The 19,944-nt window shown below is 39.9% G+C and overlaps 1 protein-coding gene across 4 annotated transcripts in view; it reads left to right on the plus strand.

Annotated features, from left to right (window-relative positions):
- Window positions 1-19,768, plus strand: part of LOC137287399 (profilin-4-like) — a 37,653-nt gene extending 17,885 nt beyond the window's left edge. For 3 of the 4 annotated variants that reach the window (XM_067819665.1, XM_067819663.1, XM_067819664.1), the window contains exons 2-5: window positions 10,383-10,511; window positions 14,389-14,523; window positions 16,222-16,327; window positions 18,108-19,768. In XM_067819665.1, coding sequence (XP_067675766.1) covers window positions 10,395-10,511; window positions 14,389-14,523; window positions 16,222-16,327; window positions 18,108-18,136 — 387 coding nt within the window. In that variant the 5' untranslated portion in view covers window positions 10,383-10,394 and the 3' untranslated portion in view covers window positions 18,137-19,768. Of the gene's footprint in view, window positions 1-2,417; window positions 2,743-10,382; window positions 10,512-14,388; window positions 14,524-16,221; window positions 16,328-18,107 lie in introns of those variants that run through there. The other variant, XM_067819662.1, reaches the window with a different exon arrangement.
- Window positions 19,769-19,944: the final 176 nt, after the last annotated feature.

Genomic DNA, 19,944 nt, shown 5'->3' on the forward strand with positions numbered 1-19,944 from the left:
AAGCTGTCTACAAACATATCACACTAGCTCTGTGATACTGTAGCTTGTACCCAAATATCAGAGTATAGCAGAGCCAAATGTACTGAGTATATACAGATATTTACCAATTTTTTGTTTATTTTGTTTACTTATTGTGTGTATCTGTGAGTATGGATTTCACTGTTTACTTAAACAGTTTATGCAGTTTGTAGATTAATACTGACCAATAAAGAATATTTTTTGTACTTACAAAATGTAACTTTGAAAGGGCTGAGGTAAGGTGTAATTGTAAATTCGTTAAAGTAACTATTTACAAGCTAGTGATTTAAGGACCTTCATTTTATTCCCTCATATTCATCCTCAAGATTTCTGGTTAACCTACACTAACCCTGGGATCCATCCCTGTGATTTGGAAATCACAAATTATATGCCCTTGATTTTCATTAACTATTTATAAGGGAAGTATAAGGAAAGGAGCAAAGAAAAAAACCAAAGGCATTTCAGAATTTTAACAGACCTGAAAACAGCCTTGCCATCAAGAACATTTATTTATTTATTTGATGCATCTGTCAGTTTATCAAATTTAAATTCCTCCCTGACTCGACAAGAGTCTTGCCAAAATGATGAACCAACATTGAGATTTGTTTACAACTCATATTATCATTGGTATCGATACATAAACCTACTAGTGTACCCAGTTAGACTGGCAAACAGAAATCAAGGGCAGGTCATTTGAAATTGATGAAATGGATCCTGCGGTTTGTGAAGGTATACCAAAATACCCTAGCAATAGAGAGGATGATGATGCTTTTAAATACTATGGAAGTTAGTCCAGTGAACACCTGGTTTGGATATCCTGCATGCGTGGAATGTGTGATTCCCTGCTTGCCATCCACTATATTGCTGGACAATTGCTGAAAGTGGTGTAAGACTTGCTTGTTTCAATTGCTATTTCAGGTCTGGTAAGATCATGTTACTGAAAGTGAGGTTGAGGAATGTATCACTTCTCTAAGGCATATGCACTTCAAATGCTGCATGGAGTTGTGTCCCTTTGGTGTTACAGAATCCTAATATCCCAGATCAATGATTGCTTATGATTTTCTATTGGCAACAACATTTACAATCTCATGGAAGCAAAGTGATAAAAACCTAGAGTAGCATTTACTTCAGGTCTTCCTCCCTTACCTAACATTGGTCTCATTACACTTACTATTTCATTAAAGTAGTTATTAATAATATATTTTGTATAATGCATATATATGCCTATTATGTGATGACCATATTCATAAAATAATTAACATTCCTGTGCAACCATCCAAGTAATTTATTAAATACATTGTATAATGCTTATGTGTCATGTGACACTTTGGAACCAGGAAAGAGGTTATGTTTCCATGGTCTGATGGCCATACTCGTAAATTTGGTTAACTTTTCTGTCCAACCTTCCAAGTAATCAAGTTTTCATGATCTCCACATATGTTAGTCCTGCTTTCCCAACTTCCTGACATTGAATTTAAGATTGATTGTCGAGAGACATGTTTCTCAATATTACAAGGGTCTCTTCACTGAAGGTACAGATATTGAAATAACCCAGTGTCTGTGAAGAGCTATTGAACCTTCTAAAATCAATGCGTTCATTTTTTTCAAATCGGCATTGATAGGGAATAGTTCTGAATGAAGCTGTTGTCCTCTTATAGTCAGCATATTGTGTTGACATAATGGGGTTTGTGTGGAGGGACAAGTAGTGGTAGAATGACTACACAAATGGCCAGTGGGTGTTATATGTGATATGTAAGCTGTTTATGTCATGCAACAATATGATTATTTAACACACAGTGGTTAAATGAACCTCGCAATGGGAGTTACTATAAGCTGATGGTCCCATTAGCTGGTCTCCCAATACTTGCTAAACCCATTCTGACTACCCAGTCTTGTGGCTATAGGGTAATTTAACCGCTTCTAATCAAGCGGTTCAAATCTTTATCACCACTATTCAGCCAAATCAATGAAGCAACAAAGGTTCCCCAATGCATTGAACACAAGGATAAAGATTTGCCACCCTTTGTTTCTTAGCATTTAATCTGTGTGGCAACAGTGAGCTTAATATCTCACATTTTCGCCGTATTGATTTGATAAATGCTGGAATTCAGATTAGGTCCTTAGGGTGATTTGATGGGGTGTTGTTAAGCGTGAGTTAACTGTCTTAACAAGTTTTGGGGTAGGTGAATATTGGTGTTAAACATAGCAGGGTCATGCAGGATTGCCATTTTGCTGAAAAAGAAGATTGGGGAACACGGAATATCACAATCAGTTGTGACAACCACCTTGCTTTAACAGGAACGGTGATGTCAACTGTTTCTAGCTCTGTCTAGGGAATAATATTTACATAGACCTGTTTGTGCATTGAGAGGACTGATTGTTTTTATGTCAACAAGCTGTTAGTTTCAGTAGTATGTAACAGCGTGGTGATAGGGTTGGATATCATATGGAATTTATGGGATCAAATTTCTTCTAAGTTGCGAAGGGTAGCTGCTTGTATCAATTCTGAGTCGACATCATTTGTGAGGATTTTGGAAGCAGTGTGTGGACATATTTCTCCTTGGACACATCGGGTGTCAGAACTTCAGAGGATATCTACTGGCAATACCTGTTATTTGTGAATTGAGAGTCCTTTTTTCTCCATAACGGTGACTGAAATTCCACTGGAAGATGGCAGATTTGGATTTCCAGAACAACCCCATGTATCAGATCATGGGGGTGCCTGTAAGTGTGAATATCTTCCTCTCAGGGATTCATTGTATTAGCTCCCTGTTCTTTAACTTCATGTATATTGCTTCATGTGTGTTGCCATGACATTTCCTAGTCTATATAGGGGTGGTGGGGTAGCGTAGCATCTGCTTGTCACACTGAAGACTCGAGTTCAATTTTCCACATGGGTACAATGTCTAAAGCCCATTTCTGGTGTCCACCACCATGATATTGCTGGAATATTGCTAACAAACTAAACTCACTCATTCCTGGCCTATACAGGGACGTTGGGGTATCCTAATAGTTAAAGCGTCCACTCGTCAGTCTGAAGACTTGGGGTTGATTCCCCATGTTGGTTCAATGTGTGAAGTCCATTTCTGTGTCTGCCTGTTACTGAGATATTGCTAGAATATTGCTAAAGCTGGTGTAAAACTAAAGCTCATTCATGACATTTCCTGACCTGTACAGATGTTATCAAAATTTTTATAATATTTGTGATATCATTTTATTTCTGTTTTATGATACAAAGTGATGAATGTAGGTTATGATGATATTTGATATTATATATGTTGAGCAGGTAAATCTACAATATATCAGCATATGGATTATTGTCCTATTTTTCAAATATGTGAAGGGGTTGCTTTTTACTTTTTGAATCACATTTTTTAAACATAGTCTTTTTCTTAAGGCTTTATGTGCTCACTTTATCATTCAGTGGATGTGAAATTGCTCAGACTTTTTGCTTTTCATCGCACTACATACATGTTCCATATTGGGCTCTTCACCAGTCCATGCTTGTATGAAGTTACTAGATGGATCAGCTCCCTGACCTGGTTGATGCACATCATCACCTGAGTAAATTGATGCTCGTGGCATCAATCTCAGTTTGTCTGGTTCAGACATGACTGATTCGAGACAGGTGATACGACGAAGGTAGAGCTGATAATTATAAGTAATTAATGTGAACATTCAATAATGTACTGACTCATGGAAGGCAATATAAGAAAACTTTTAATTACCTTTTTTTAAACCAATCTGAATAATTACTGTGCGCTAATGACAGCTATTATTCAAAATATTTTCTTCATGATTTACAATTTGAACTGAGATAGCAGTAAATGTACATATATATTTAAGTACCTGACTGCTCAGGTCTATCTTTCATGGATTACAAGATTAGATGTAGTAAGCTTATGATATTTATGGCTGACAGTGAGACTCAGTCAAGTAGTGTTTTATTGTTTAGGCACAGTTTTATTGCTGTCCTGTGTGCTGGTTGTCTTATCTACGTGTTGAAGTCTGGAATGTACTTAAATCCCTTGAGACTATCATGACCTGTAGTGTTACTAGTTTTGAGACTAACTCATACTGACTGCAGGAAACAAACACCAAACAACCAGGGTTTATGATTCACACCCTGGACACGCCATGCTCGAAAACCTCATTTCACAATATGCTATTTAACTCCTTTCACAACACAGCAATTCTTGTGATGTTTGATCACAAGATTGTCTGGTACAGACTGGATTATTTACAGAACACTGTCATATAGCTGAAATATTGCTAAACTCGCTCATTCACTATTTATCATCATCATTCCTATTACTATTATACACCAGTGAACATCTGGGTTAGAATGCGTCTTTAGCAACCAGCCCACCGACTATCAATTATCACACAAAATATTCTCCAAATTACATTATAAGTGGAACCCCACTGAACCTGACTTTATTCGGAATTTGACCAAAATATGAAATATCCTAAGGAGTGATTTGGTTTTACACTGATTTAAGCAATATTTACAGCAACATCAGAGAGGAAAGAAATGAACAAAGCATAAGCCTTTCACTCAAGAGTCCACAACCTCCTCCATCCCACACAACAAGCCCTCCAGCCACGTAACAAACCCTCCAGCCACACAACATGCCCTTCAGCCACACGACATGCCTTTCCTTCAGCCACACAACATCCCCTTCAGGCACACAACAAGCCCTCCAGCCACACAACAAGCTGACCCATGAAGGTCCCAGGGTAGAATAGGCCTTCAGCAACCCATGCTAGCCATAAAAGGCGCCTGTGCTTGTCGTAAGAAGCGACTAACAGGATCGGGTGGTGAGGCTTGTTGACTTACAGACTGCCGCCATATAGCTGGAATATTGCTGAATGCAGCGTAAAACTAAAGTCTCTCACTCACTCACAACAATCCCTTCACAACAAGTCCCTCAAGGCACACAGCATGCCCTTCAGCCACACAAGCCGTTCAGCCACACAAGCCCTTCAAGTCATACAATAAGCCCCTCAAGCCATACAGCAAGTCCTTCAGCCACACAAACCCTTCAAGCCACACAACAAGCCCTTCAAGCCACACACCAAACCCTTCAAGCCACACAACAAGCCCATCAGCCACACAACAAGCCCATCAGCCACACAACAAGCCCCTCAAGCCACATAACAAGCCCTTCAGACACACAAGCCCTTCAGCCATACACCAAGCCCCTCAAGCCACACACCAAGCCCATCAGTCACCTAACAAGCCCCTCTAGCCACACAGCAAGCCCTTCAGCCACACAACAAGCCTTTCAAGCCACTCAACAATTCCCTCAAGCCACACAACAAGCCCATCAAGTCACTCAACAAGCCCCTCAAGCCACACAACAAGCCTTTCAAGCCACACAGCAAGCCTCTCAAGCCACACAACAAGCCTTTCAAGCCACACAGCAAGCCCTTCAGCCACACAACAAGCCCCTCAAGCCACACAACAAGCCCATCAAGTCACTCAACAAGCCCTTCAAGCCACACAACAAGCCCTTCAAGTCACACCATAAACCACAATCCCCGATACCACTCTCTGTATTCCATGTTTGACCCCACACCCACCACTCAGGCTCCACAACCACACTCAACATGCTCACATATCACACACCATCCTCAACATCTCCAAGGTATACATTCAGATAAATCTCCTCAATACAGTGGATGCATCAACACCACTGAATTTATTGCCTCCTTATCTAAACTTGGCAACACAAATCATGCAGAGGTACTCTGAAAGAGGTAAAAGTTCTTTCAAAAGTAGAATTCGGACCTGTCAGTTTGTCTGCATGATTTCCCAAAATCTGAGTTGCACTGCAAACAAAGCTTCACAGATGTACTGCTATCCTTGTTGATACTGGCAAGCTCAGTTGTAAAGGCGGCTTAGACCCAGGAGATGTTGAGGATGATCACACACCAGCATAGGACAGAATTAACATTGTACACTCCAGAACCAAACTTCCAAACTCCCGAACCTGGACCCAACACTGCTCTACATTACCCACATTCAACCCCTTTAGTTGACGCTTCAATCCACAAATGATATTCTACTGGAAGTGATAACACAACTGGCCACACATCCATTAAATTTTTAAACTACAAATTTCATAATGCTTGAAAGATGAATGTCTCTAGTAGTGGGGTGATAAATTGAAGAAATGAAGATTGGTTGCAGTGACAAAACGATCAAGCAATCATATTTTCTCAGTATCAAATGCAAACAATTTTGGAACACTTGTTTGCAAGAACAATATTTTTCAAAAGGTTGCTCTTGTCTGTATCTCGGACAGATTTCATAAGCGCTACAAGCTCATTCCAAGTCATGGGTGAATTTATCTTAAAGACTCCGGGAAATTCATGTTCCTAACATACTAATCATCTTTTCAGATGTGAAATTTGTACATGCATTTTGTGCAATTTGCAGAAATTTGAAAGAACTAAGTTTTTGGTATTTTTTGTGCACTAACAAACATAACCTGAAAATTGGATATATGACTCTAACTAGTTATTCACAAAATCAACAAGATTTTGTACCAGACATCTACAGATTGTGTGAAAAGTATGGCGTAATGGAAAATATCAGGTCTTTTCTTGACTACAGTGATTTCCAATGCTATACCTTATGGAAAAAGAAAGTAAAATCTGCAGTGTTCAGCTTTCAATCAAGATCTTGGACTGAGCAGATCCATAGCGACCCAGATTTCCAAGAATTTAAGCAAATTCACTCTTCATTATCAGTTCACCCAGGTTGTGTAGTTGTGCAGAAGAATCCAATCCTTAGGCATTCTGTAGAGTATTTTATGAAAATTTATCTGTTTACAAGCTGCTAAGATCTGAAAAGTATCTTGTGCGAACACTGTGGTAGCTTCTTTTCAGATCCATTGTCCCACATTATAACGTCGTGTGAATATACATCTGAAGTGCGGGATGATCTGTGGTATGAAGTTGCTAATATTGGACCAATTGACCTCAGTGTTTTTCTTCACAATATGTCTGATGGCAATTTGACACTAAATCTATTGTCCTGCAATCCTCACTTTACTTTGAGTGAAAGTGATCGATCACAATTCACTCTTACTGCCGTACGGTACGTGTCCAAGATATGTACTGCGCACTACAAAACACAGACTGTCCACCAGTACTAAGGGAACGATGGAAACAGTCTGAGTCTCTCCCTACTACTGATGTAATCATATTGTATTTTCATTGTATTTCTGATGTGATTTCTCTCTGTATTGGAGGATAATAAAGGAATAAATATACTTTTAAATATCACTTGAGAATAGTAACATGTGACATTTTCATCTCATTTGTGAAAAATCTGTGACACCAATTGATATCAGATAAAAATGGTACATGAAAGTAAATTATGTTTCGGGGTTGCTTGACTTTTTACTATGAGTATATTATTATTCAGAAACTGCAGCAATCATGAACAAAACATTCACAACAAATACCTTCGGAATAACATTTGTTAGCATGGCAATTAAAACTGTCAACTCCATGGCCAGTCAAATCACAAAGCAATGGACAGTCTGTTTGTTAAATGTGAGCAACTGCACATAAAACATGCTGTTTGATTTTTCAACAATAATTGAAGAGCTAATGGGGCGTTAAAGCCTACACTGTGAATGAATATCTAAAATAACTATGTCTAAGGATTGACAGCTCAAAAAGGTGTTTCTGCTGATGAAGATGACATATTTTGTGGTGAAACAATCATCTTCAGTGATCTTGTTTCAACACTCAGGAGGGTGCCCTCACTTAGCACACAATTGCACTAAACAGAGGGTGTCAAGCTATTACAGAAAGATCTGTAGATTTCTAGACCCTTCTGCCCAAATGACAAAACCTGATGTACGTGCAAAATAATGAAAATGCAAGGGAAAACTTAATTTTACTCTTGTCCCATGTGTTCTTTCACTTTTAGGGGCAACTCCACATTTCATGTGGATGGCACTTCCACCCTGTGTGTTATACCAGCATTACTTCAAACTGCCTAACATGTTACACTGACACACAACAATGTGACTGAAATTATACATTTCATTTGTTTGTGAAAACATTAACATTGAAATATAAAGTAATTCTATTGGGTGTTTGAATGTTTCAGTACATTCCGTTACCTAAGTGTGTCTGGGTGGAAATCATCACTGATAGATATAAACCATTCTTGGCAAAGTTTGTTTGCTTGGCATAATCCTCAATACAACTTTTAAATGAAGTCATATCTATCATATCAACTGTCATGTCTTCAAAATGAACTCAATCATGACTGTTACTTTATGAAGCAGCCTTTGTAATCTTTTGACAGCAGGTGCTTTCATTGTCAAATTGAACTAGTTATCTCCATGACTGGCCACAAATATTACATACTTATTAGTTCTGAGTCTGTGACACATGACGTGATTCTGATACCCGTAATCACAACAGGTAACTCTCAGACTCGTCAGCTCACCTGTTCAGGTGTGCTGGTGGCAGGAACTCTGATAGACATTTCAGTGTTCATGGCATGTCCTGTTACTCATTTGACATTCTGGTACTGAATCCCGGGCTATAATCAGTATTGGTTGTAACAAATTACATATTGGGTAGGGCACAGGTCATGAACAAATCTCAATGAGTTTCACCTGTATGTGCATTGGAAGGTGTTTCAATGATCCTGATAGTTATTTTTCTCACCTGCCAGTTTCTCGCTCTGTTACCTGAATGTGCATGTACATTCTGTAAGGACTTGTATACAACACACTGTGGATTGCTGTTTACAACAAGAGGTTAAACACACTGTGGATTGTTGTATACAAGTGGTTGCTTTCACTGAAGACTGTTGTCTATGAGTGTTTGTACATGCACAGCAACCTGCAACAGGGGAAGTGACTTCTGAATACATTGCTGTCAAGGTTTGAGGTGTAGTTTGAGGCAGGACCGTTCCAGAATGTCTGAGAGTGAAGGGGAACCAGTGGCTGTCCAAACTATTGATGTTGTGGTAGGTCAAATCTTGTACTGTCTCTGCCGGAGAGATGGGTAATGATAGTAGTAATATGTATACTGTTACCTTTATTGCCCTTGTATCAAAACCTAAGGTGCAGTTTTCATTCTTACCCAGGTCAGTGGCAGTTGTGACTGTCTGTGACAGTTCATTCTCAGCTCGCTGGGGATCATACAACCCAGCTGCAGTGTCAGCAGTTAACCAGTCACATAAGCAACTCAACCTTCCTAGTCCCTATGTACTGTATGTGTCTTCGAGTTTGACGTGAGATGTTAGTTTTTGTACATGACAAATATACCATGTATTGTTGTTGATAGTAATTATTGTCATTGAGATGACAAAACTTTAGAAATGATGAACTTCTATATTTTGGTGATGGTGAATTTTCAGTATATATTCTTATACTGTCTCCAATACTTGAACTTGAAACTTACAGGAACACTGATATATATGGCCCCCAACAGTCTATAATACTATCATCTAGAACGTAGCTGCTGTGAGATTATTTGCCTGATTGGACATGAGACTTGGCTTCTGTCCATAACCCAGCAGACATTATCTTTAAGACAGTGAGTACACATGCATGTAAACCAAAGGGCACTAAATTTCTTCAACCTACACAAGGAGACAAAATTAAAGACAAAAGATGGCGATCAGATGCCATTATTTGCAAATATTCCTAATGGTGCAAATTGGGGCATTTGGGTAGCCTAATCGATTGGGTGTTTGTTCATCACACTGCAGACCTTGGGGTGATTCCCCCATGGGCACAAGATGTGAAGCCCATATCAGGTGTCACCTGCTGTGATATTGCTGAAAGCACATAAACCAAACTCGCTCGTTCATGGTTCTAATCTGGTCTTAATGAGATATTACAACATTTTGTATTATTACAAATATTCTGTAACTTAATATAATATGTGAAACAGTGTTGAACTTTTTATCTCAGTCATGAAACATGAGATGGAGAAATATTTCTGGGTCCCTGTCAAGGCCATCAAAGTTAATTCATCTATCCTAAATAGAGTGATATATGTACAGAATAACCCCATGAAAATTCACCAGCCAGTTGAGCCAGTAAGTCTGGAGGTTTCCTGGCCCACCTGGATTTTTGCTAGCCATGTACCAGCAGGCCAGCAGCTATTTTGCATGCTGGCTATAAATGATTACTTTGCTGTCGAAAATCCAAACAGGAATTTTGCCTCAGGTAATGCCAAACAAAGATATGTTCGCTTAACTAAGGAATGCTCATCATTAATGTATAGGACAACTGTCTTTGCCATATATGGGTGTCTCAGGCAGCAGGTGCTATAATGGCTTCCTCATCATCCAATACAACCCCCGTGTTTTGCAGGATGCTGTTAAGATGAACCAGCTGCAGAATCTACTCCATGATGCCCTCATCTCCACAGACCATGTACAGCAGTGCGCCATCGTCCGCCGCAAGGACTGCTCCGTGAGGGCTAGCTCAGTAGGCTTCAATGTAAGACTCGCTCATTATCAAATACTCTCATTTATGTTGATATATGGCATGCACTATTCCAGTCCATGAAATAACTCATGGTTTTAGTTTTGCTGCAAAACTTACCATAAAAATACTGCTCATCCTTCATCATTGATCTTCAGTAACCCATGCTTCTTGTAAGAGGTAGCTAACAGGATCGGGCGGTCAGGTTCACTCACTTGGATCACCAGGCACATGTCATTGGTTCCCAGTTGTGCAGATGGATGTTCATGCTGTTGATCCCAGGATTGTCTGGTCCAGACTTGATTATTTACAGACCAATGCCAAATAACTGCAATTTTGCTGAGTGTGATTTAAAACTAAACTTGCTCACTCACTCCTTCATCTTCAGTAGTTCTTCTCAAATGTGCTCCCTAACATAATCGTGTACCCCAACATTGTACAACTCTCTGTTAGAGTGTATCACAGTTATGAATTTGCTTCCTTCATCAAGACATCAGTGTCACAGGTTAGCATAAAGTACATTGTTCCTCCTCCTCCCCCAAATCACTTCTTCGTTTTCTTATGTTTTGTCATACTCCTTTGAACAGCATGTGTGGCCCTGACACTGTTTGATGTGCAGAGTTGTTTCCCTTGAATCTGTCCAAAACCCATGACCATGAGCTCAAATCCCACACTGCCTCTGAGCATGCTTCTAGGTTTCTCAGAATCATACAGGGCTCCAGATAATTTTCTGACATCAGAGGTATGCACTCATTATTTTTTTTTAAATATGGAATACTTAAAAGTTCATATTAGACTATTAAATGGAATTACATAGTAATCTGTTAATTATACGTACAGCAATATGATAACTTGACTGTTTACAAGTCAAGGCATTGTCTTGTGGCTTGTTTCTGAGCTGCATCTTTGCACTCACATTCACAATTTTCACCAATCAATTTTCACTGAGATGATTTGCTGCTTAGCAACTGGGATTCCCAGAACATGACAAGGGAAAGCCCAGTGTGTTGCTGTCAAGTAAATTCAAACGTGGCACAATACATGAAAATCAGATTGATATGTTTTAGATAAATGCATAAATAATTCTAAGACCTTACACCATTGCGCATCTCCTACATTTTCCAAATTATTTCCTACTGCATTGTGCATAGTAATTCTATCCCTACATATGCTGAAATGGAGCCCTGATCATGCCTCTGCTCAACGGTTTCACCAAAGTTGAAAATGACCAAGATTTGAATCACTTCGGTCTTTTTTCTTTCATCAACACCACCTCCATGGTGCAGCGGTAAGATTGTCCTCCCACAGACTGGAAGGTTGCAGCATGAATCACCATCCACGTCATACCAAATTTGTTAAAATATGGTACTTGTTGGTTCCTGGTGCTCAGCATTAGTAGGATTGTTTGGCTTGGAGTAGTGTAATGTGTCTGAGTGAGGTATTCATGCTTAACTGCAGCATGTTATCTCAGTGTGGTAGCACTATAAAATCAACAGGGGCTAATAACAGCAGTCTGACATACAAACGCACGCATGTCGTCAGTGTTAAACCCTTTTCACCTGACGTCTTTCATAAACCCTTAATAGTACTGTAATAAAACTCAAATACTGTTGAATCATACCCACTCCCTCCTGGAGGCTGCCATGCTGAATGCAGCTTAAAACCCCTAACTCCCCCTGTAGGATATCTGATACTAATTCTCTAATCTTCCCCTCATCTGTACACCGACTAGGGGCAAATGTTGATGAACTCCCTCCTGTAGGATATCGTTGACACTATTCTTCTGCTCATCCCCTCAGCTGTACACTGACTAGGGGCAAATGTTGATGAACTCCCTCCTGTAGGATATCGTTGACACTATTCTTCTGCTCTTCCCCTCAGCTGTACACCGACTAGGGGCAAATGTTGATGAACTCCCTCCTGTAGGATATTGTTGACACTATTCTTCTGCTCTTCCCCTCAGCTGTACACCGACTAGGGGCAAATGTTGATGAACTCCCTCCTGTAGGATATCTTTGACACTATTCTTCTGCTTTTCCCCTCAGCTGTACACCGACTAGGGGCAAATGTTGATGAACTCCCTCCTATAGGATATCGTTGACACTATTCCTTTGCTCTTCCCCTCCGCTGTACAAATGTTGATGAACTCCCTCCTATAGGATATCTTTGACACTATTCCTTTGCTCTTCCCCTCTTCTGTACACCGACTAGGGGCAAATGTTGATGAACTCCCTCCTAAAGGGTATCGTTGACACTATTCCTTTGCTCTTTCCCTCATCTGTACACCAACTAGGGGCAAATGTTGATGAACTCCCTCCTGTAGGATATCGTTGACACTATCCTTCTGCTCTTCCCCTCAGCTGTACACCGACTAGGGGCAAATGTTGATGAACTCCTTCCTGTAGGATATTGTTGACACTATTCTTCTGCTCTTCCCCTCAGCTGTACACCGACTAGGGGCAAATGTTGATGAACTCCCTCCTGTAGGATATCTTTGACACTATTCTTCTGCTTTTCCCCTCAGCTGTACACCGACTAGGTTCAAATGTTGATGAACTCCCTCCTATAGGATATCGTTGACACTATTCCTTTGCTCTTCCCCTCCGCTGTACAAATGTTGATAAACTCCCTCCTATAGGATATCGTTGACACTATTCCTTTGCTCTTCCCCTCTTCTGTACACCGACTAGGGGCAAATGTTGATGAACTCCCTCCTAAAGGGTATCGTTGACACTATTCCTTTGCTCTTTCCCTCATCTGTACACCAACTAGGGGCAAATGTTGATGAACTCCCTCCTGTAGGATATCTTTGACACTATTCTTCTGCTCTTCGCCTCAGCTGTACACCGACTAGGGGCAAATGTTGATGAACTCCCTCCTATAGGATATCGTTGACACTATTCTTCTGCTCTTCCCCTCAGCTGTACACCGACTAGGGGCAAATGTTGATGAACTCCCTCCTATAGGATATCGTTGACACTATTCTTCTGCTCTTCCCCTCAGCTGTACACCGACTAGGGGCAAATGTTGATGAACTCCCTCCTATAGGATATCGTTGACACTATTCCTTTGCTCTTCCCTTCAGCTGTACACCGACTAGGGGCAAATGTTGATGAACTCCCTCCTATAGGATATCGTTGACACTATTCCTTTGCTCTTCCCCTCCGCTGTACAAATGTTGATAAACTCCCTCCTATAGGATATCGTTGACACTATTCCTTTGCTCTTCCCCTCTTCTGTACACCGACTAGGGGCAAATGTTGATGAACTCCCTCCTAAAGGGTATCGTTGACACTATTCCTTTGCTCTTTCCCTCATCTGTACACCAACTAGGGGCAAATGTTGATGAACTCCCTCCTGTAGGATATCTTTGACACTATTCTTCTGCTCTTCCCCTCAGCTGTACACCGACTAGGGGCAAATGTTGATGAACTCCCTCCTATAGGATATCGTTGACACTATTCTTCTGCTCTTCCCCTCAGCTGTACACCGACTAGGGGCAAATGTTGATGAACTCCCTCCTATAGGATATCGTTGACACTATTCTTCTGCTCTTCCCCTCAGCTGTACACCGACTAGGGGCAAATGTTGATGAACTCCCTCCTATAGGATATCGTTGACACTATTCCTTTGCTCTTCCCTTCAGCTGTACACCGACTAGGGGCAAATGTTGATGAACTCCCTCCTGTAGGATATCGTTGACACTATTCCTTTGCTCTTCCCCTCAGCTGTACACCGACTAGGGGCAAATGTTGATGAACTCCCTCCTATAGGATATCGTTGACACTATTCTTCTACTCTTCCCCCCAGCTGTACCCCGACTAGGGGCAAATGTTGATGAACTCCCTCCTGTAGGATATCGTTGACACTATTCCTTTGCTCTTCCCTTCAGCTGTACCCCGACCAGGTGCAGATGCTGTTGGACGCCTTCAAGAATCCCCCGCAGACTCGCGAGGAGGGCATCTACTTTGATGACAAGCAGTACAAATGTGTGCGGGCCGACAAGAACTCAATATATGCTAAATGTGTGAGTAGCATCAGGTACATTCCTGTACTATGTCCATCTGGTATATACTCTTCAAAAAAATTAGGGGATCTTCATTTGGTTTTATTTATGATTAAAAATATTTAGGAGATTTATCGGAGTCAGTCAATGTTGATATGATATTATTTTATGTTTTGAGAGTGCATCACCATGTGCACTATTTTACAATCATAGTTATTTGGAATGTAGTTGCTTTTGAAAGATGATTGGTGTATGGCATGTAATTTGCATGTATATGATTTTCATTTTAAAACAAACTACTAGAAACAAACACTAACAAGTGTGTGATGCAAGATGATTTCTCGACCTTCTTGAAAAAAACTCAAAATCAAGAATCAGACTGCATGCACATGTACGGGGCTACTGCGTTGTGCATGTGCATATCATGCGTTGTGTTTAGTGGTGGTAATAGAGGGAAATGGTGGTGCGTTCATAAGATGTCTGTCCTTGAAACGTTTGTTAACGTTTACACCTCCTACCCAAATTGAAACTTCATTATCCCCTAGTTGTTTGTAAGAGTATATATACCGTTTAAACAAAGTAGGGAATATTGGATTTATAAGATTGATAAAAGACAAATGATGAAGTGAAGGAGGAAACAGATGATAAAGAAAATGAAGGGAAAATATGACAGTTTATTCCAGTTTATGGAAATGTTTCATGTGTATGGATATATATTACATTTTTTTCTCATATGAATTGCCTAGTGGTTAAAACGTTCACTAATCAGGTTTGATTCCGCAATGGATACAGTGTGTGAAGCCAATTCCTGGTGTCCCCCACCCCGTCCCAGTGATGGTCATTTTCAGTGCCCCACCCCCAATTCCTTCTGACCCCTTTAATGAATTGCTAATCTCCATTGACTAAATGAAGTTTTACTGGAATTGGTGGAAGTGGTGCAAGTCCTAAACTGGCATAGTTTGTTTACATTGTTTATATGTTTCAACATTAACTTAAATTTGTCAGAAATAAAATTCTGTAGAGATAACCATTTTTCACCTTGCCTTCCTCCCCTGTCGCTGCTTGATCCTGGCTTACCTCCCAGTCTAAGTAAACTTATCCTCAGTACTTTTCGTTACACTCCACCACTGAGTCTAACAAAACCTTATGGGAGGTCACATCAGGTAAGCTTTGAGATTGACCAATCAGAACACAGCTTACCAAATCGCGAAAATGCACATCCCTTCTGAACTTATTATCTTGAAAAGGTTCGTACCCGAACGATTCCGAATGCTATTTAGTGTACGATCGCTTCCGGGTGATGCACATGGCGTACGTACAGCCATGACAACGGTGAGTAAACAGTCTCTGAAAATATTGTTTTTGACAATATTCAAGGATGTTGCGGAAATATTAGCTAATGGTAACCATGCCAACAGAAACTCCAAAGTGTATATACTGCAGGTCAAATAACTGTGTTATATGGTGATTTGTGTTTGTGGAGGGATCTGTGTCAGTGACCTGAATATTTTGAAAGTCCCTCCAATTCCTAAATAGTAGCCGTTGTCTGATTGGTTAAATCTATATAACCGTCTCGCATTTGATTGGACTGTCATTGGTTGCTCAAAGGTTACCTGACGCGACCTTCTACTAGGTTTTGTTAGACTCAGTGGTGGAGTGAAACGAAATACACTGAGACTAAGTTTACTTAGACTGGCTTACCTCCCTTGTTTTCCTCAGCACAAAAAAGGGTTGATCCTGGTGAAAACTGTCTCCCTCCTGCTTGTGGCCACATACACAGACAACATGTTCGCCAGCGTCTGTGTAGAGGCTGTAGAGAAACTAGGTAAGTCGTATAGCACTAACTGTCCATGAATCTCAGATGCCATCCCAGTACCGTGAGATTCTGGTTCAGAATTGGTCCTCACTCCAAATAAGTGTTCCGATTAATTGAAATAATTGAAGATTGGTCACAGTGGCCAGACAACCTAACAATCAATCACATTTTCTCATAGTCATACACAAAGGATTCTGGAACCACTGTAAAAGAGTTTGAAGTACTTGATGTTGGAACATATCTACGACAACGTCATGGCCTGAAAGGTGTTTAATTCGTAGGAAACTCACTTCACTTTCAGAAAAATCATGACTGAATATTTTTTGAAAATGCTGGGAAGGTTATGCTCATGATATACTAGTCATCACTTTAAGGTAGGAAATTGCATCATTGGATGTGAAATTTGCAAATGCAATTTATGCAGCTGCTAAATAAAACAAAAACACAACAGAGAACCAAATAGTTTTTTTACACTATCTCCAATAGCACCCTGAAAAGGAAACTCAAAAATTAGCTTAACCAATTTTTTCAATGATGGTCAATCAACCAATGATAAATCAATCATCATTTGTGAGATTTCAACCAATTCCCAAGACTACTAACAACCACTTGCTTGCAGTAAAAGTCTGAAGACTGATGATATGGGCCCTGTTCCTCAAGGCGATCGTAGTGCTACAGTTGTAACTCCCATACTTTAACATTGACTTACGACTGTCGTAGTGCTACGATCGCCTTGAAGAACAGGGACTTGATGGTTATGATGTGATCTTGACCTCATTACAGTGTCAGTCCTTCACAAAATTCATTTTAACTGTCAACAACTGTTCCTTGTCACAATGTTGTCTTACAGTCTCAACAATGTTGTTGATCACTGTGATTGTTGTTAATGTTATCAGCCTGTGCTCAACCAGGTTTCAGCATGGTTATCTGAAGTCCTTTGTGATAAATCTGGAATGTGTCTGATTACAACATCAGACAGCATTCACCCAATCACTTAAATGTTCCTATCACCCATTGGGCAGGTAGTGCTGGGAATTGGTTGAAATTTCACAATTGATGATTGCTTCATTGCCAACAAACTGTCCAAAAAATAGGTTAGCATCATTTTTCATATTTTCCTGTCGTGGTTGTAACTGCAGATAAGCATAACATGATGCAACTTGCTACTTTAAAATAATGACTAACATATCCTGAACATGACCTTCCTGGAGTCTTCAAGAAATATTCAGCAATGGCATTTCAGTTAGTGAAATGAAATTTCTATGAAATAAACACATTTTTAGGCACTGACAACTTCGGAGATATGTTTCAGACAATAAAACAATTGTTCCAAAATTGTTTTGATTTGATTATGAGAAAATGTGATCAATTGCTTGGTGGTTTTCGTCACTGTGCCCAGTCTTCAATTATTCCAATTAATGGGAACACCACTCTGAGCAAGTACTTGTAGTAGTGCTATCAAGGATCATGGGGAAGTTCATCATTCCAACATTGCAATACAAGTTTTTCTGAAAGTACTTTTGGTGAATGTTAGCCTGAAATATTTAGGACAACAGAAAGTAAATCAGAATATCGTAACAAAATATGGACAAATATTTCAAAATATATCTGTAAGGGTGGTTGTTTTTATTACTTTTAGAACGCACCTTGGTTAGACCGCCTTATAATTTATGTGTTGTTGTTTAATATGTATGTTTGTAACAAGGGCCTATTTGAAAGTCTAACATTGTCATATGTATTGTAACATTGTCATATGTATTGTAACATTGTCATTGATTTTCATTTGCAGCTGAATACTTCAAGGAAAAGGGAAAATAATAGATTGTGTGAGTGCTGTTGTTGGCAGTGTCTGAGAGAGCATCTTGCATCTCTATAACTGTGAGTGATGGCTGGAGACGGTGAGTGAGTATGTGACAATAACCGGAAGTTGATGACTGAGTGACAGTGATGCCAAGTTAGTGAGTGCGTGAGTGACAGTGATGCTGGGTGAGTGAGTGCATGTGTGACAGTCTCCAGTGTCCATGATGGTGACATCCATATCCTGATGAGGACAGCTGATGCTCCTAAAGACCATTCTTGGATTTCTTGCATTCCGCTGAGCTGGATAAAGAGTTGGGCAGACTCCATGTGGCTAAGTCCCACATCTGTACATTCTGTAACTTCATCTTACAGACTGTGTCATACTCATGTGCACCATGTGATGTCTTACTACAGAACGTCCAGTGACGTCCTGTTACAGAACATCCCGTGAAGTCCTACTACAGAATGTCCCATGACAACCTGCTACAGAACATCCCGTGATGTCTTGCTACAGAACATCCTGTGATGTCTTACTACAGAACGTCCTGTGACGTCCTGTTACAGAACATCCCGTGAAGTCCTACTACAGAATGTCCCATGACAACCTGCTACAGAACATCCCATGATGTCTTGCTACAGAACATCCTGTGATGTCTTACTACAGAATGTCCTGTGAAGTCCTGTTACATAACATCCTGTGATGTCTTGCTACAGAACATCCTGTGATGTCTTACTACAGAACGTCCAGTGACATCCTGTTACAGAACATCCTGTGATGTCTTGCTACAGAACACCTTGTGATGTCCTGCCTTAGAATGTCCCCTGATGTCCTACAACAGAAAGTCCTGCGATGTCTCGTGTGCAGATGGAGGTTTAAGATCCTGGCATCTTGTTCTCAGGGCCTGGGCTGTCCCTCTTTCCAAACATTTGTTTTCAATAGATCATTTTCTTTGAAAGCTCTGTTTTCGCTCAGTGTCCTTAAAATAGTACAAGAGATCTGGGAAGGTGACTTTGTACCCAGATGGTCTGGGGGTATGTTCATGACTTCAACCACTTGTTTGTCTGGTCCATCTTTTAAAGGAAGCAGTGAAATAGCTGGAATATATCAGATTGTTGATTTACAAAAAATATGTGGCATTGTTACATAAACTACAGCTGTTCAATAATTATGCTTCATTGTTTCCCAATCTATTTTACACTGGTTGTTTGTTATAGCTTTCTCAGCACATTAAGACTGTGATATGATTCACTTGTCAGAAAGTATGAATGAGAGAGATCTAAACTGTCCATACTTCAGCACAAACCTTGATAGTCGGAAGTATACAATGGATTCTAACAAAACTGTATCTCCACTAAAATCATGTTTTGCTTGTCACAGATGTATTAGATATTAGGATATACTAACGACAGATTACTCTTTGGATTACTGTATGTGCTCATTTTCAACATTTGTTACTGTTTGATTGCTGAACAGCTTGTACAGATTGTGAGGGGAAAATCTGTAAACTTTGCAACTTGAAACCTAACAATGCATTGCTTCAGCAGAATGGATCCTTATTTCAAGTACATGTTAGAATTTATTTATATTTTGTTTGTGTTCATGCATATTCATATGAAATTAAAATATCCACCATATTGGTACGAAAGTCACTCATGTGGTCAGAGTTATCTCCCTTAGACCATATAGTCCATTCCTGTAACATAAATTTATTATCAGGGAACACGTTTAAATATGATGCAAACTGGATATATGTGTAAGGAATAGGGAACATTGAAGCAGGTTTGTGGATTTGCTCCATAAATACAACTTTTCAGTGGTATAAATT

Source organism: Haliotis asinina, chromosome 6, assembly GCF_037392515.1.
Source record: "Haliotis asinina isolate JCU_RB_2024 chromosome 6, JCU_Hal_asi_v2, whole genome shotgun sequence".
NCBI lineage: Eukaryota > Metazoa > Mollusca > Gastropoda > Lepetellida > Haliotidae > Haliotis > Haliotis asinina.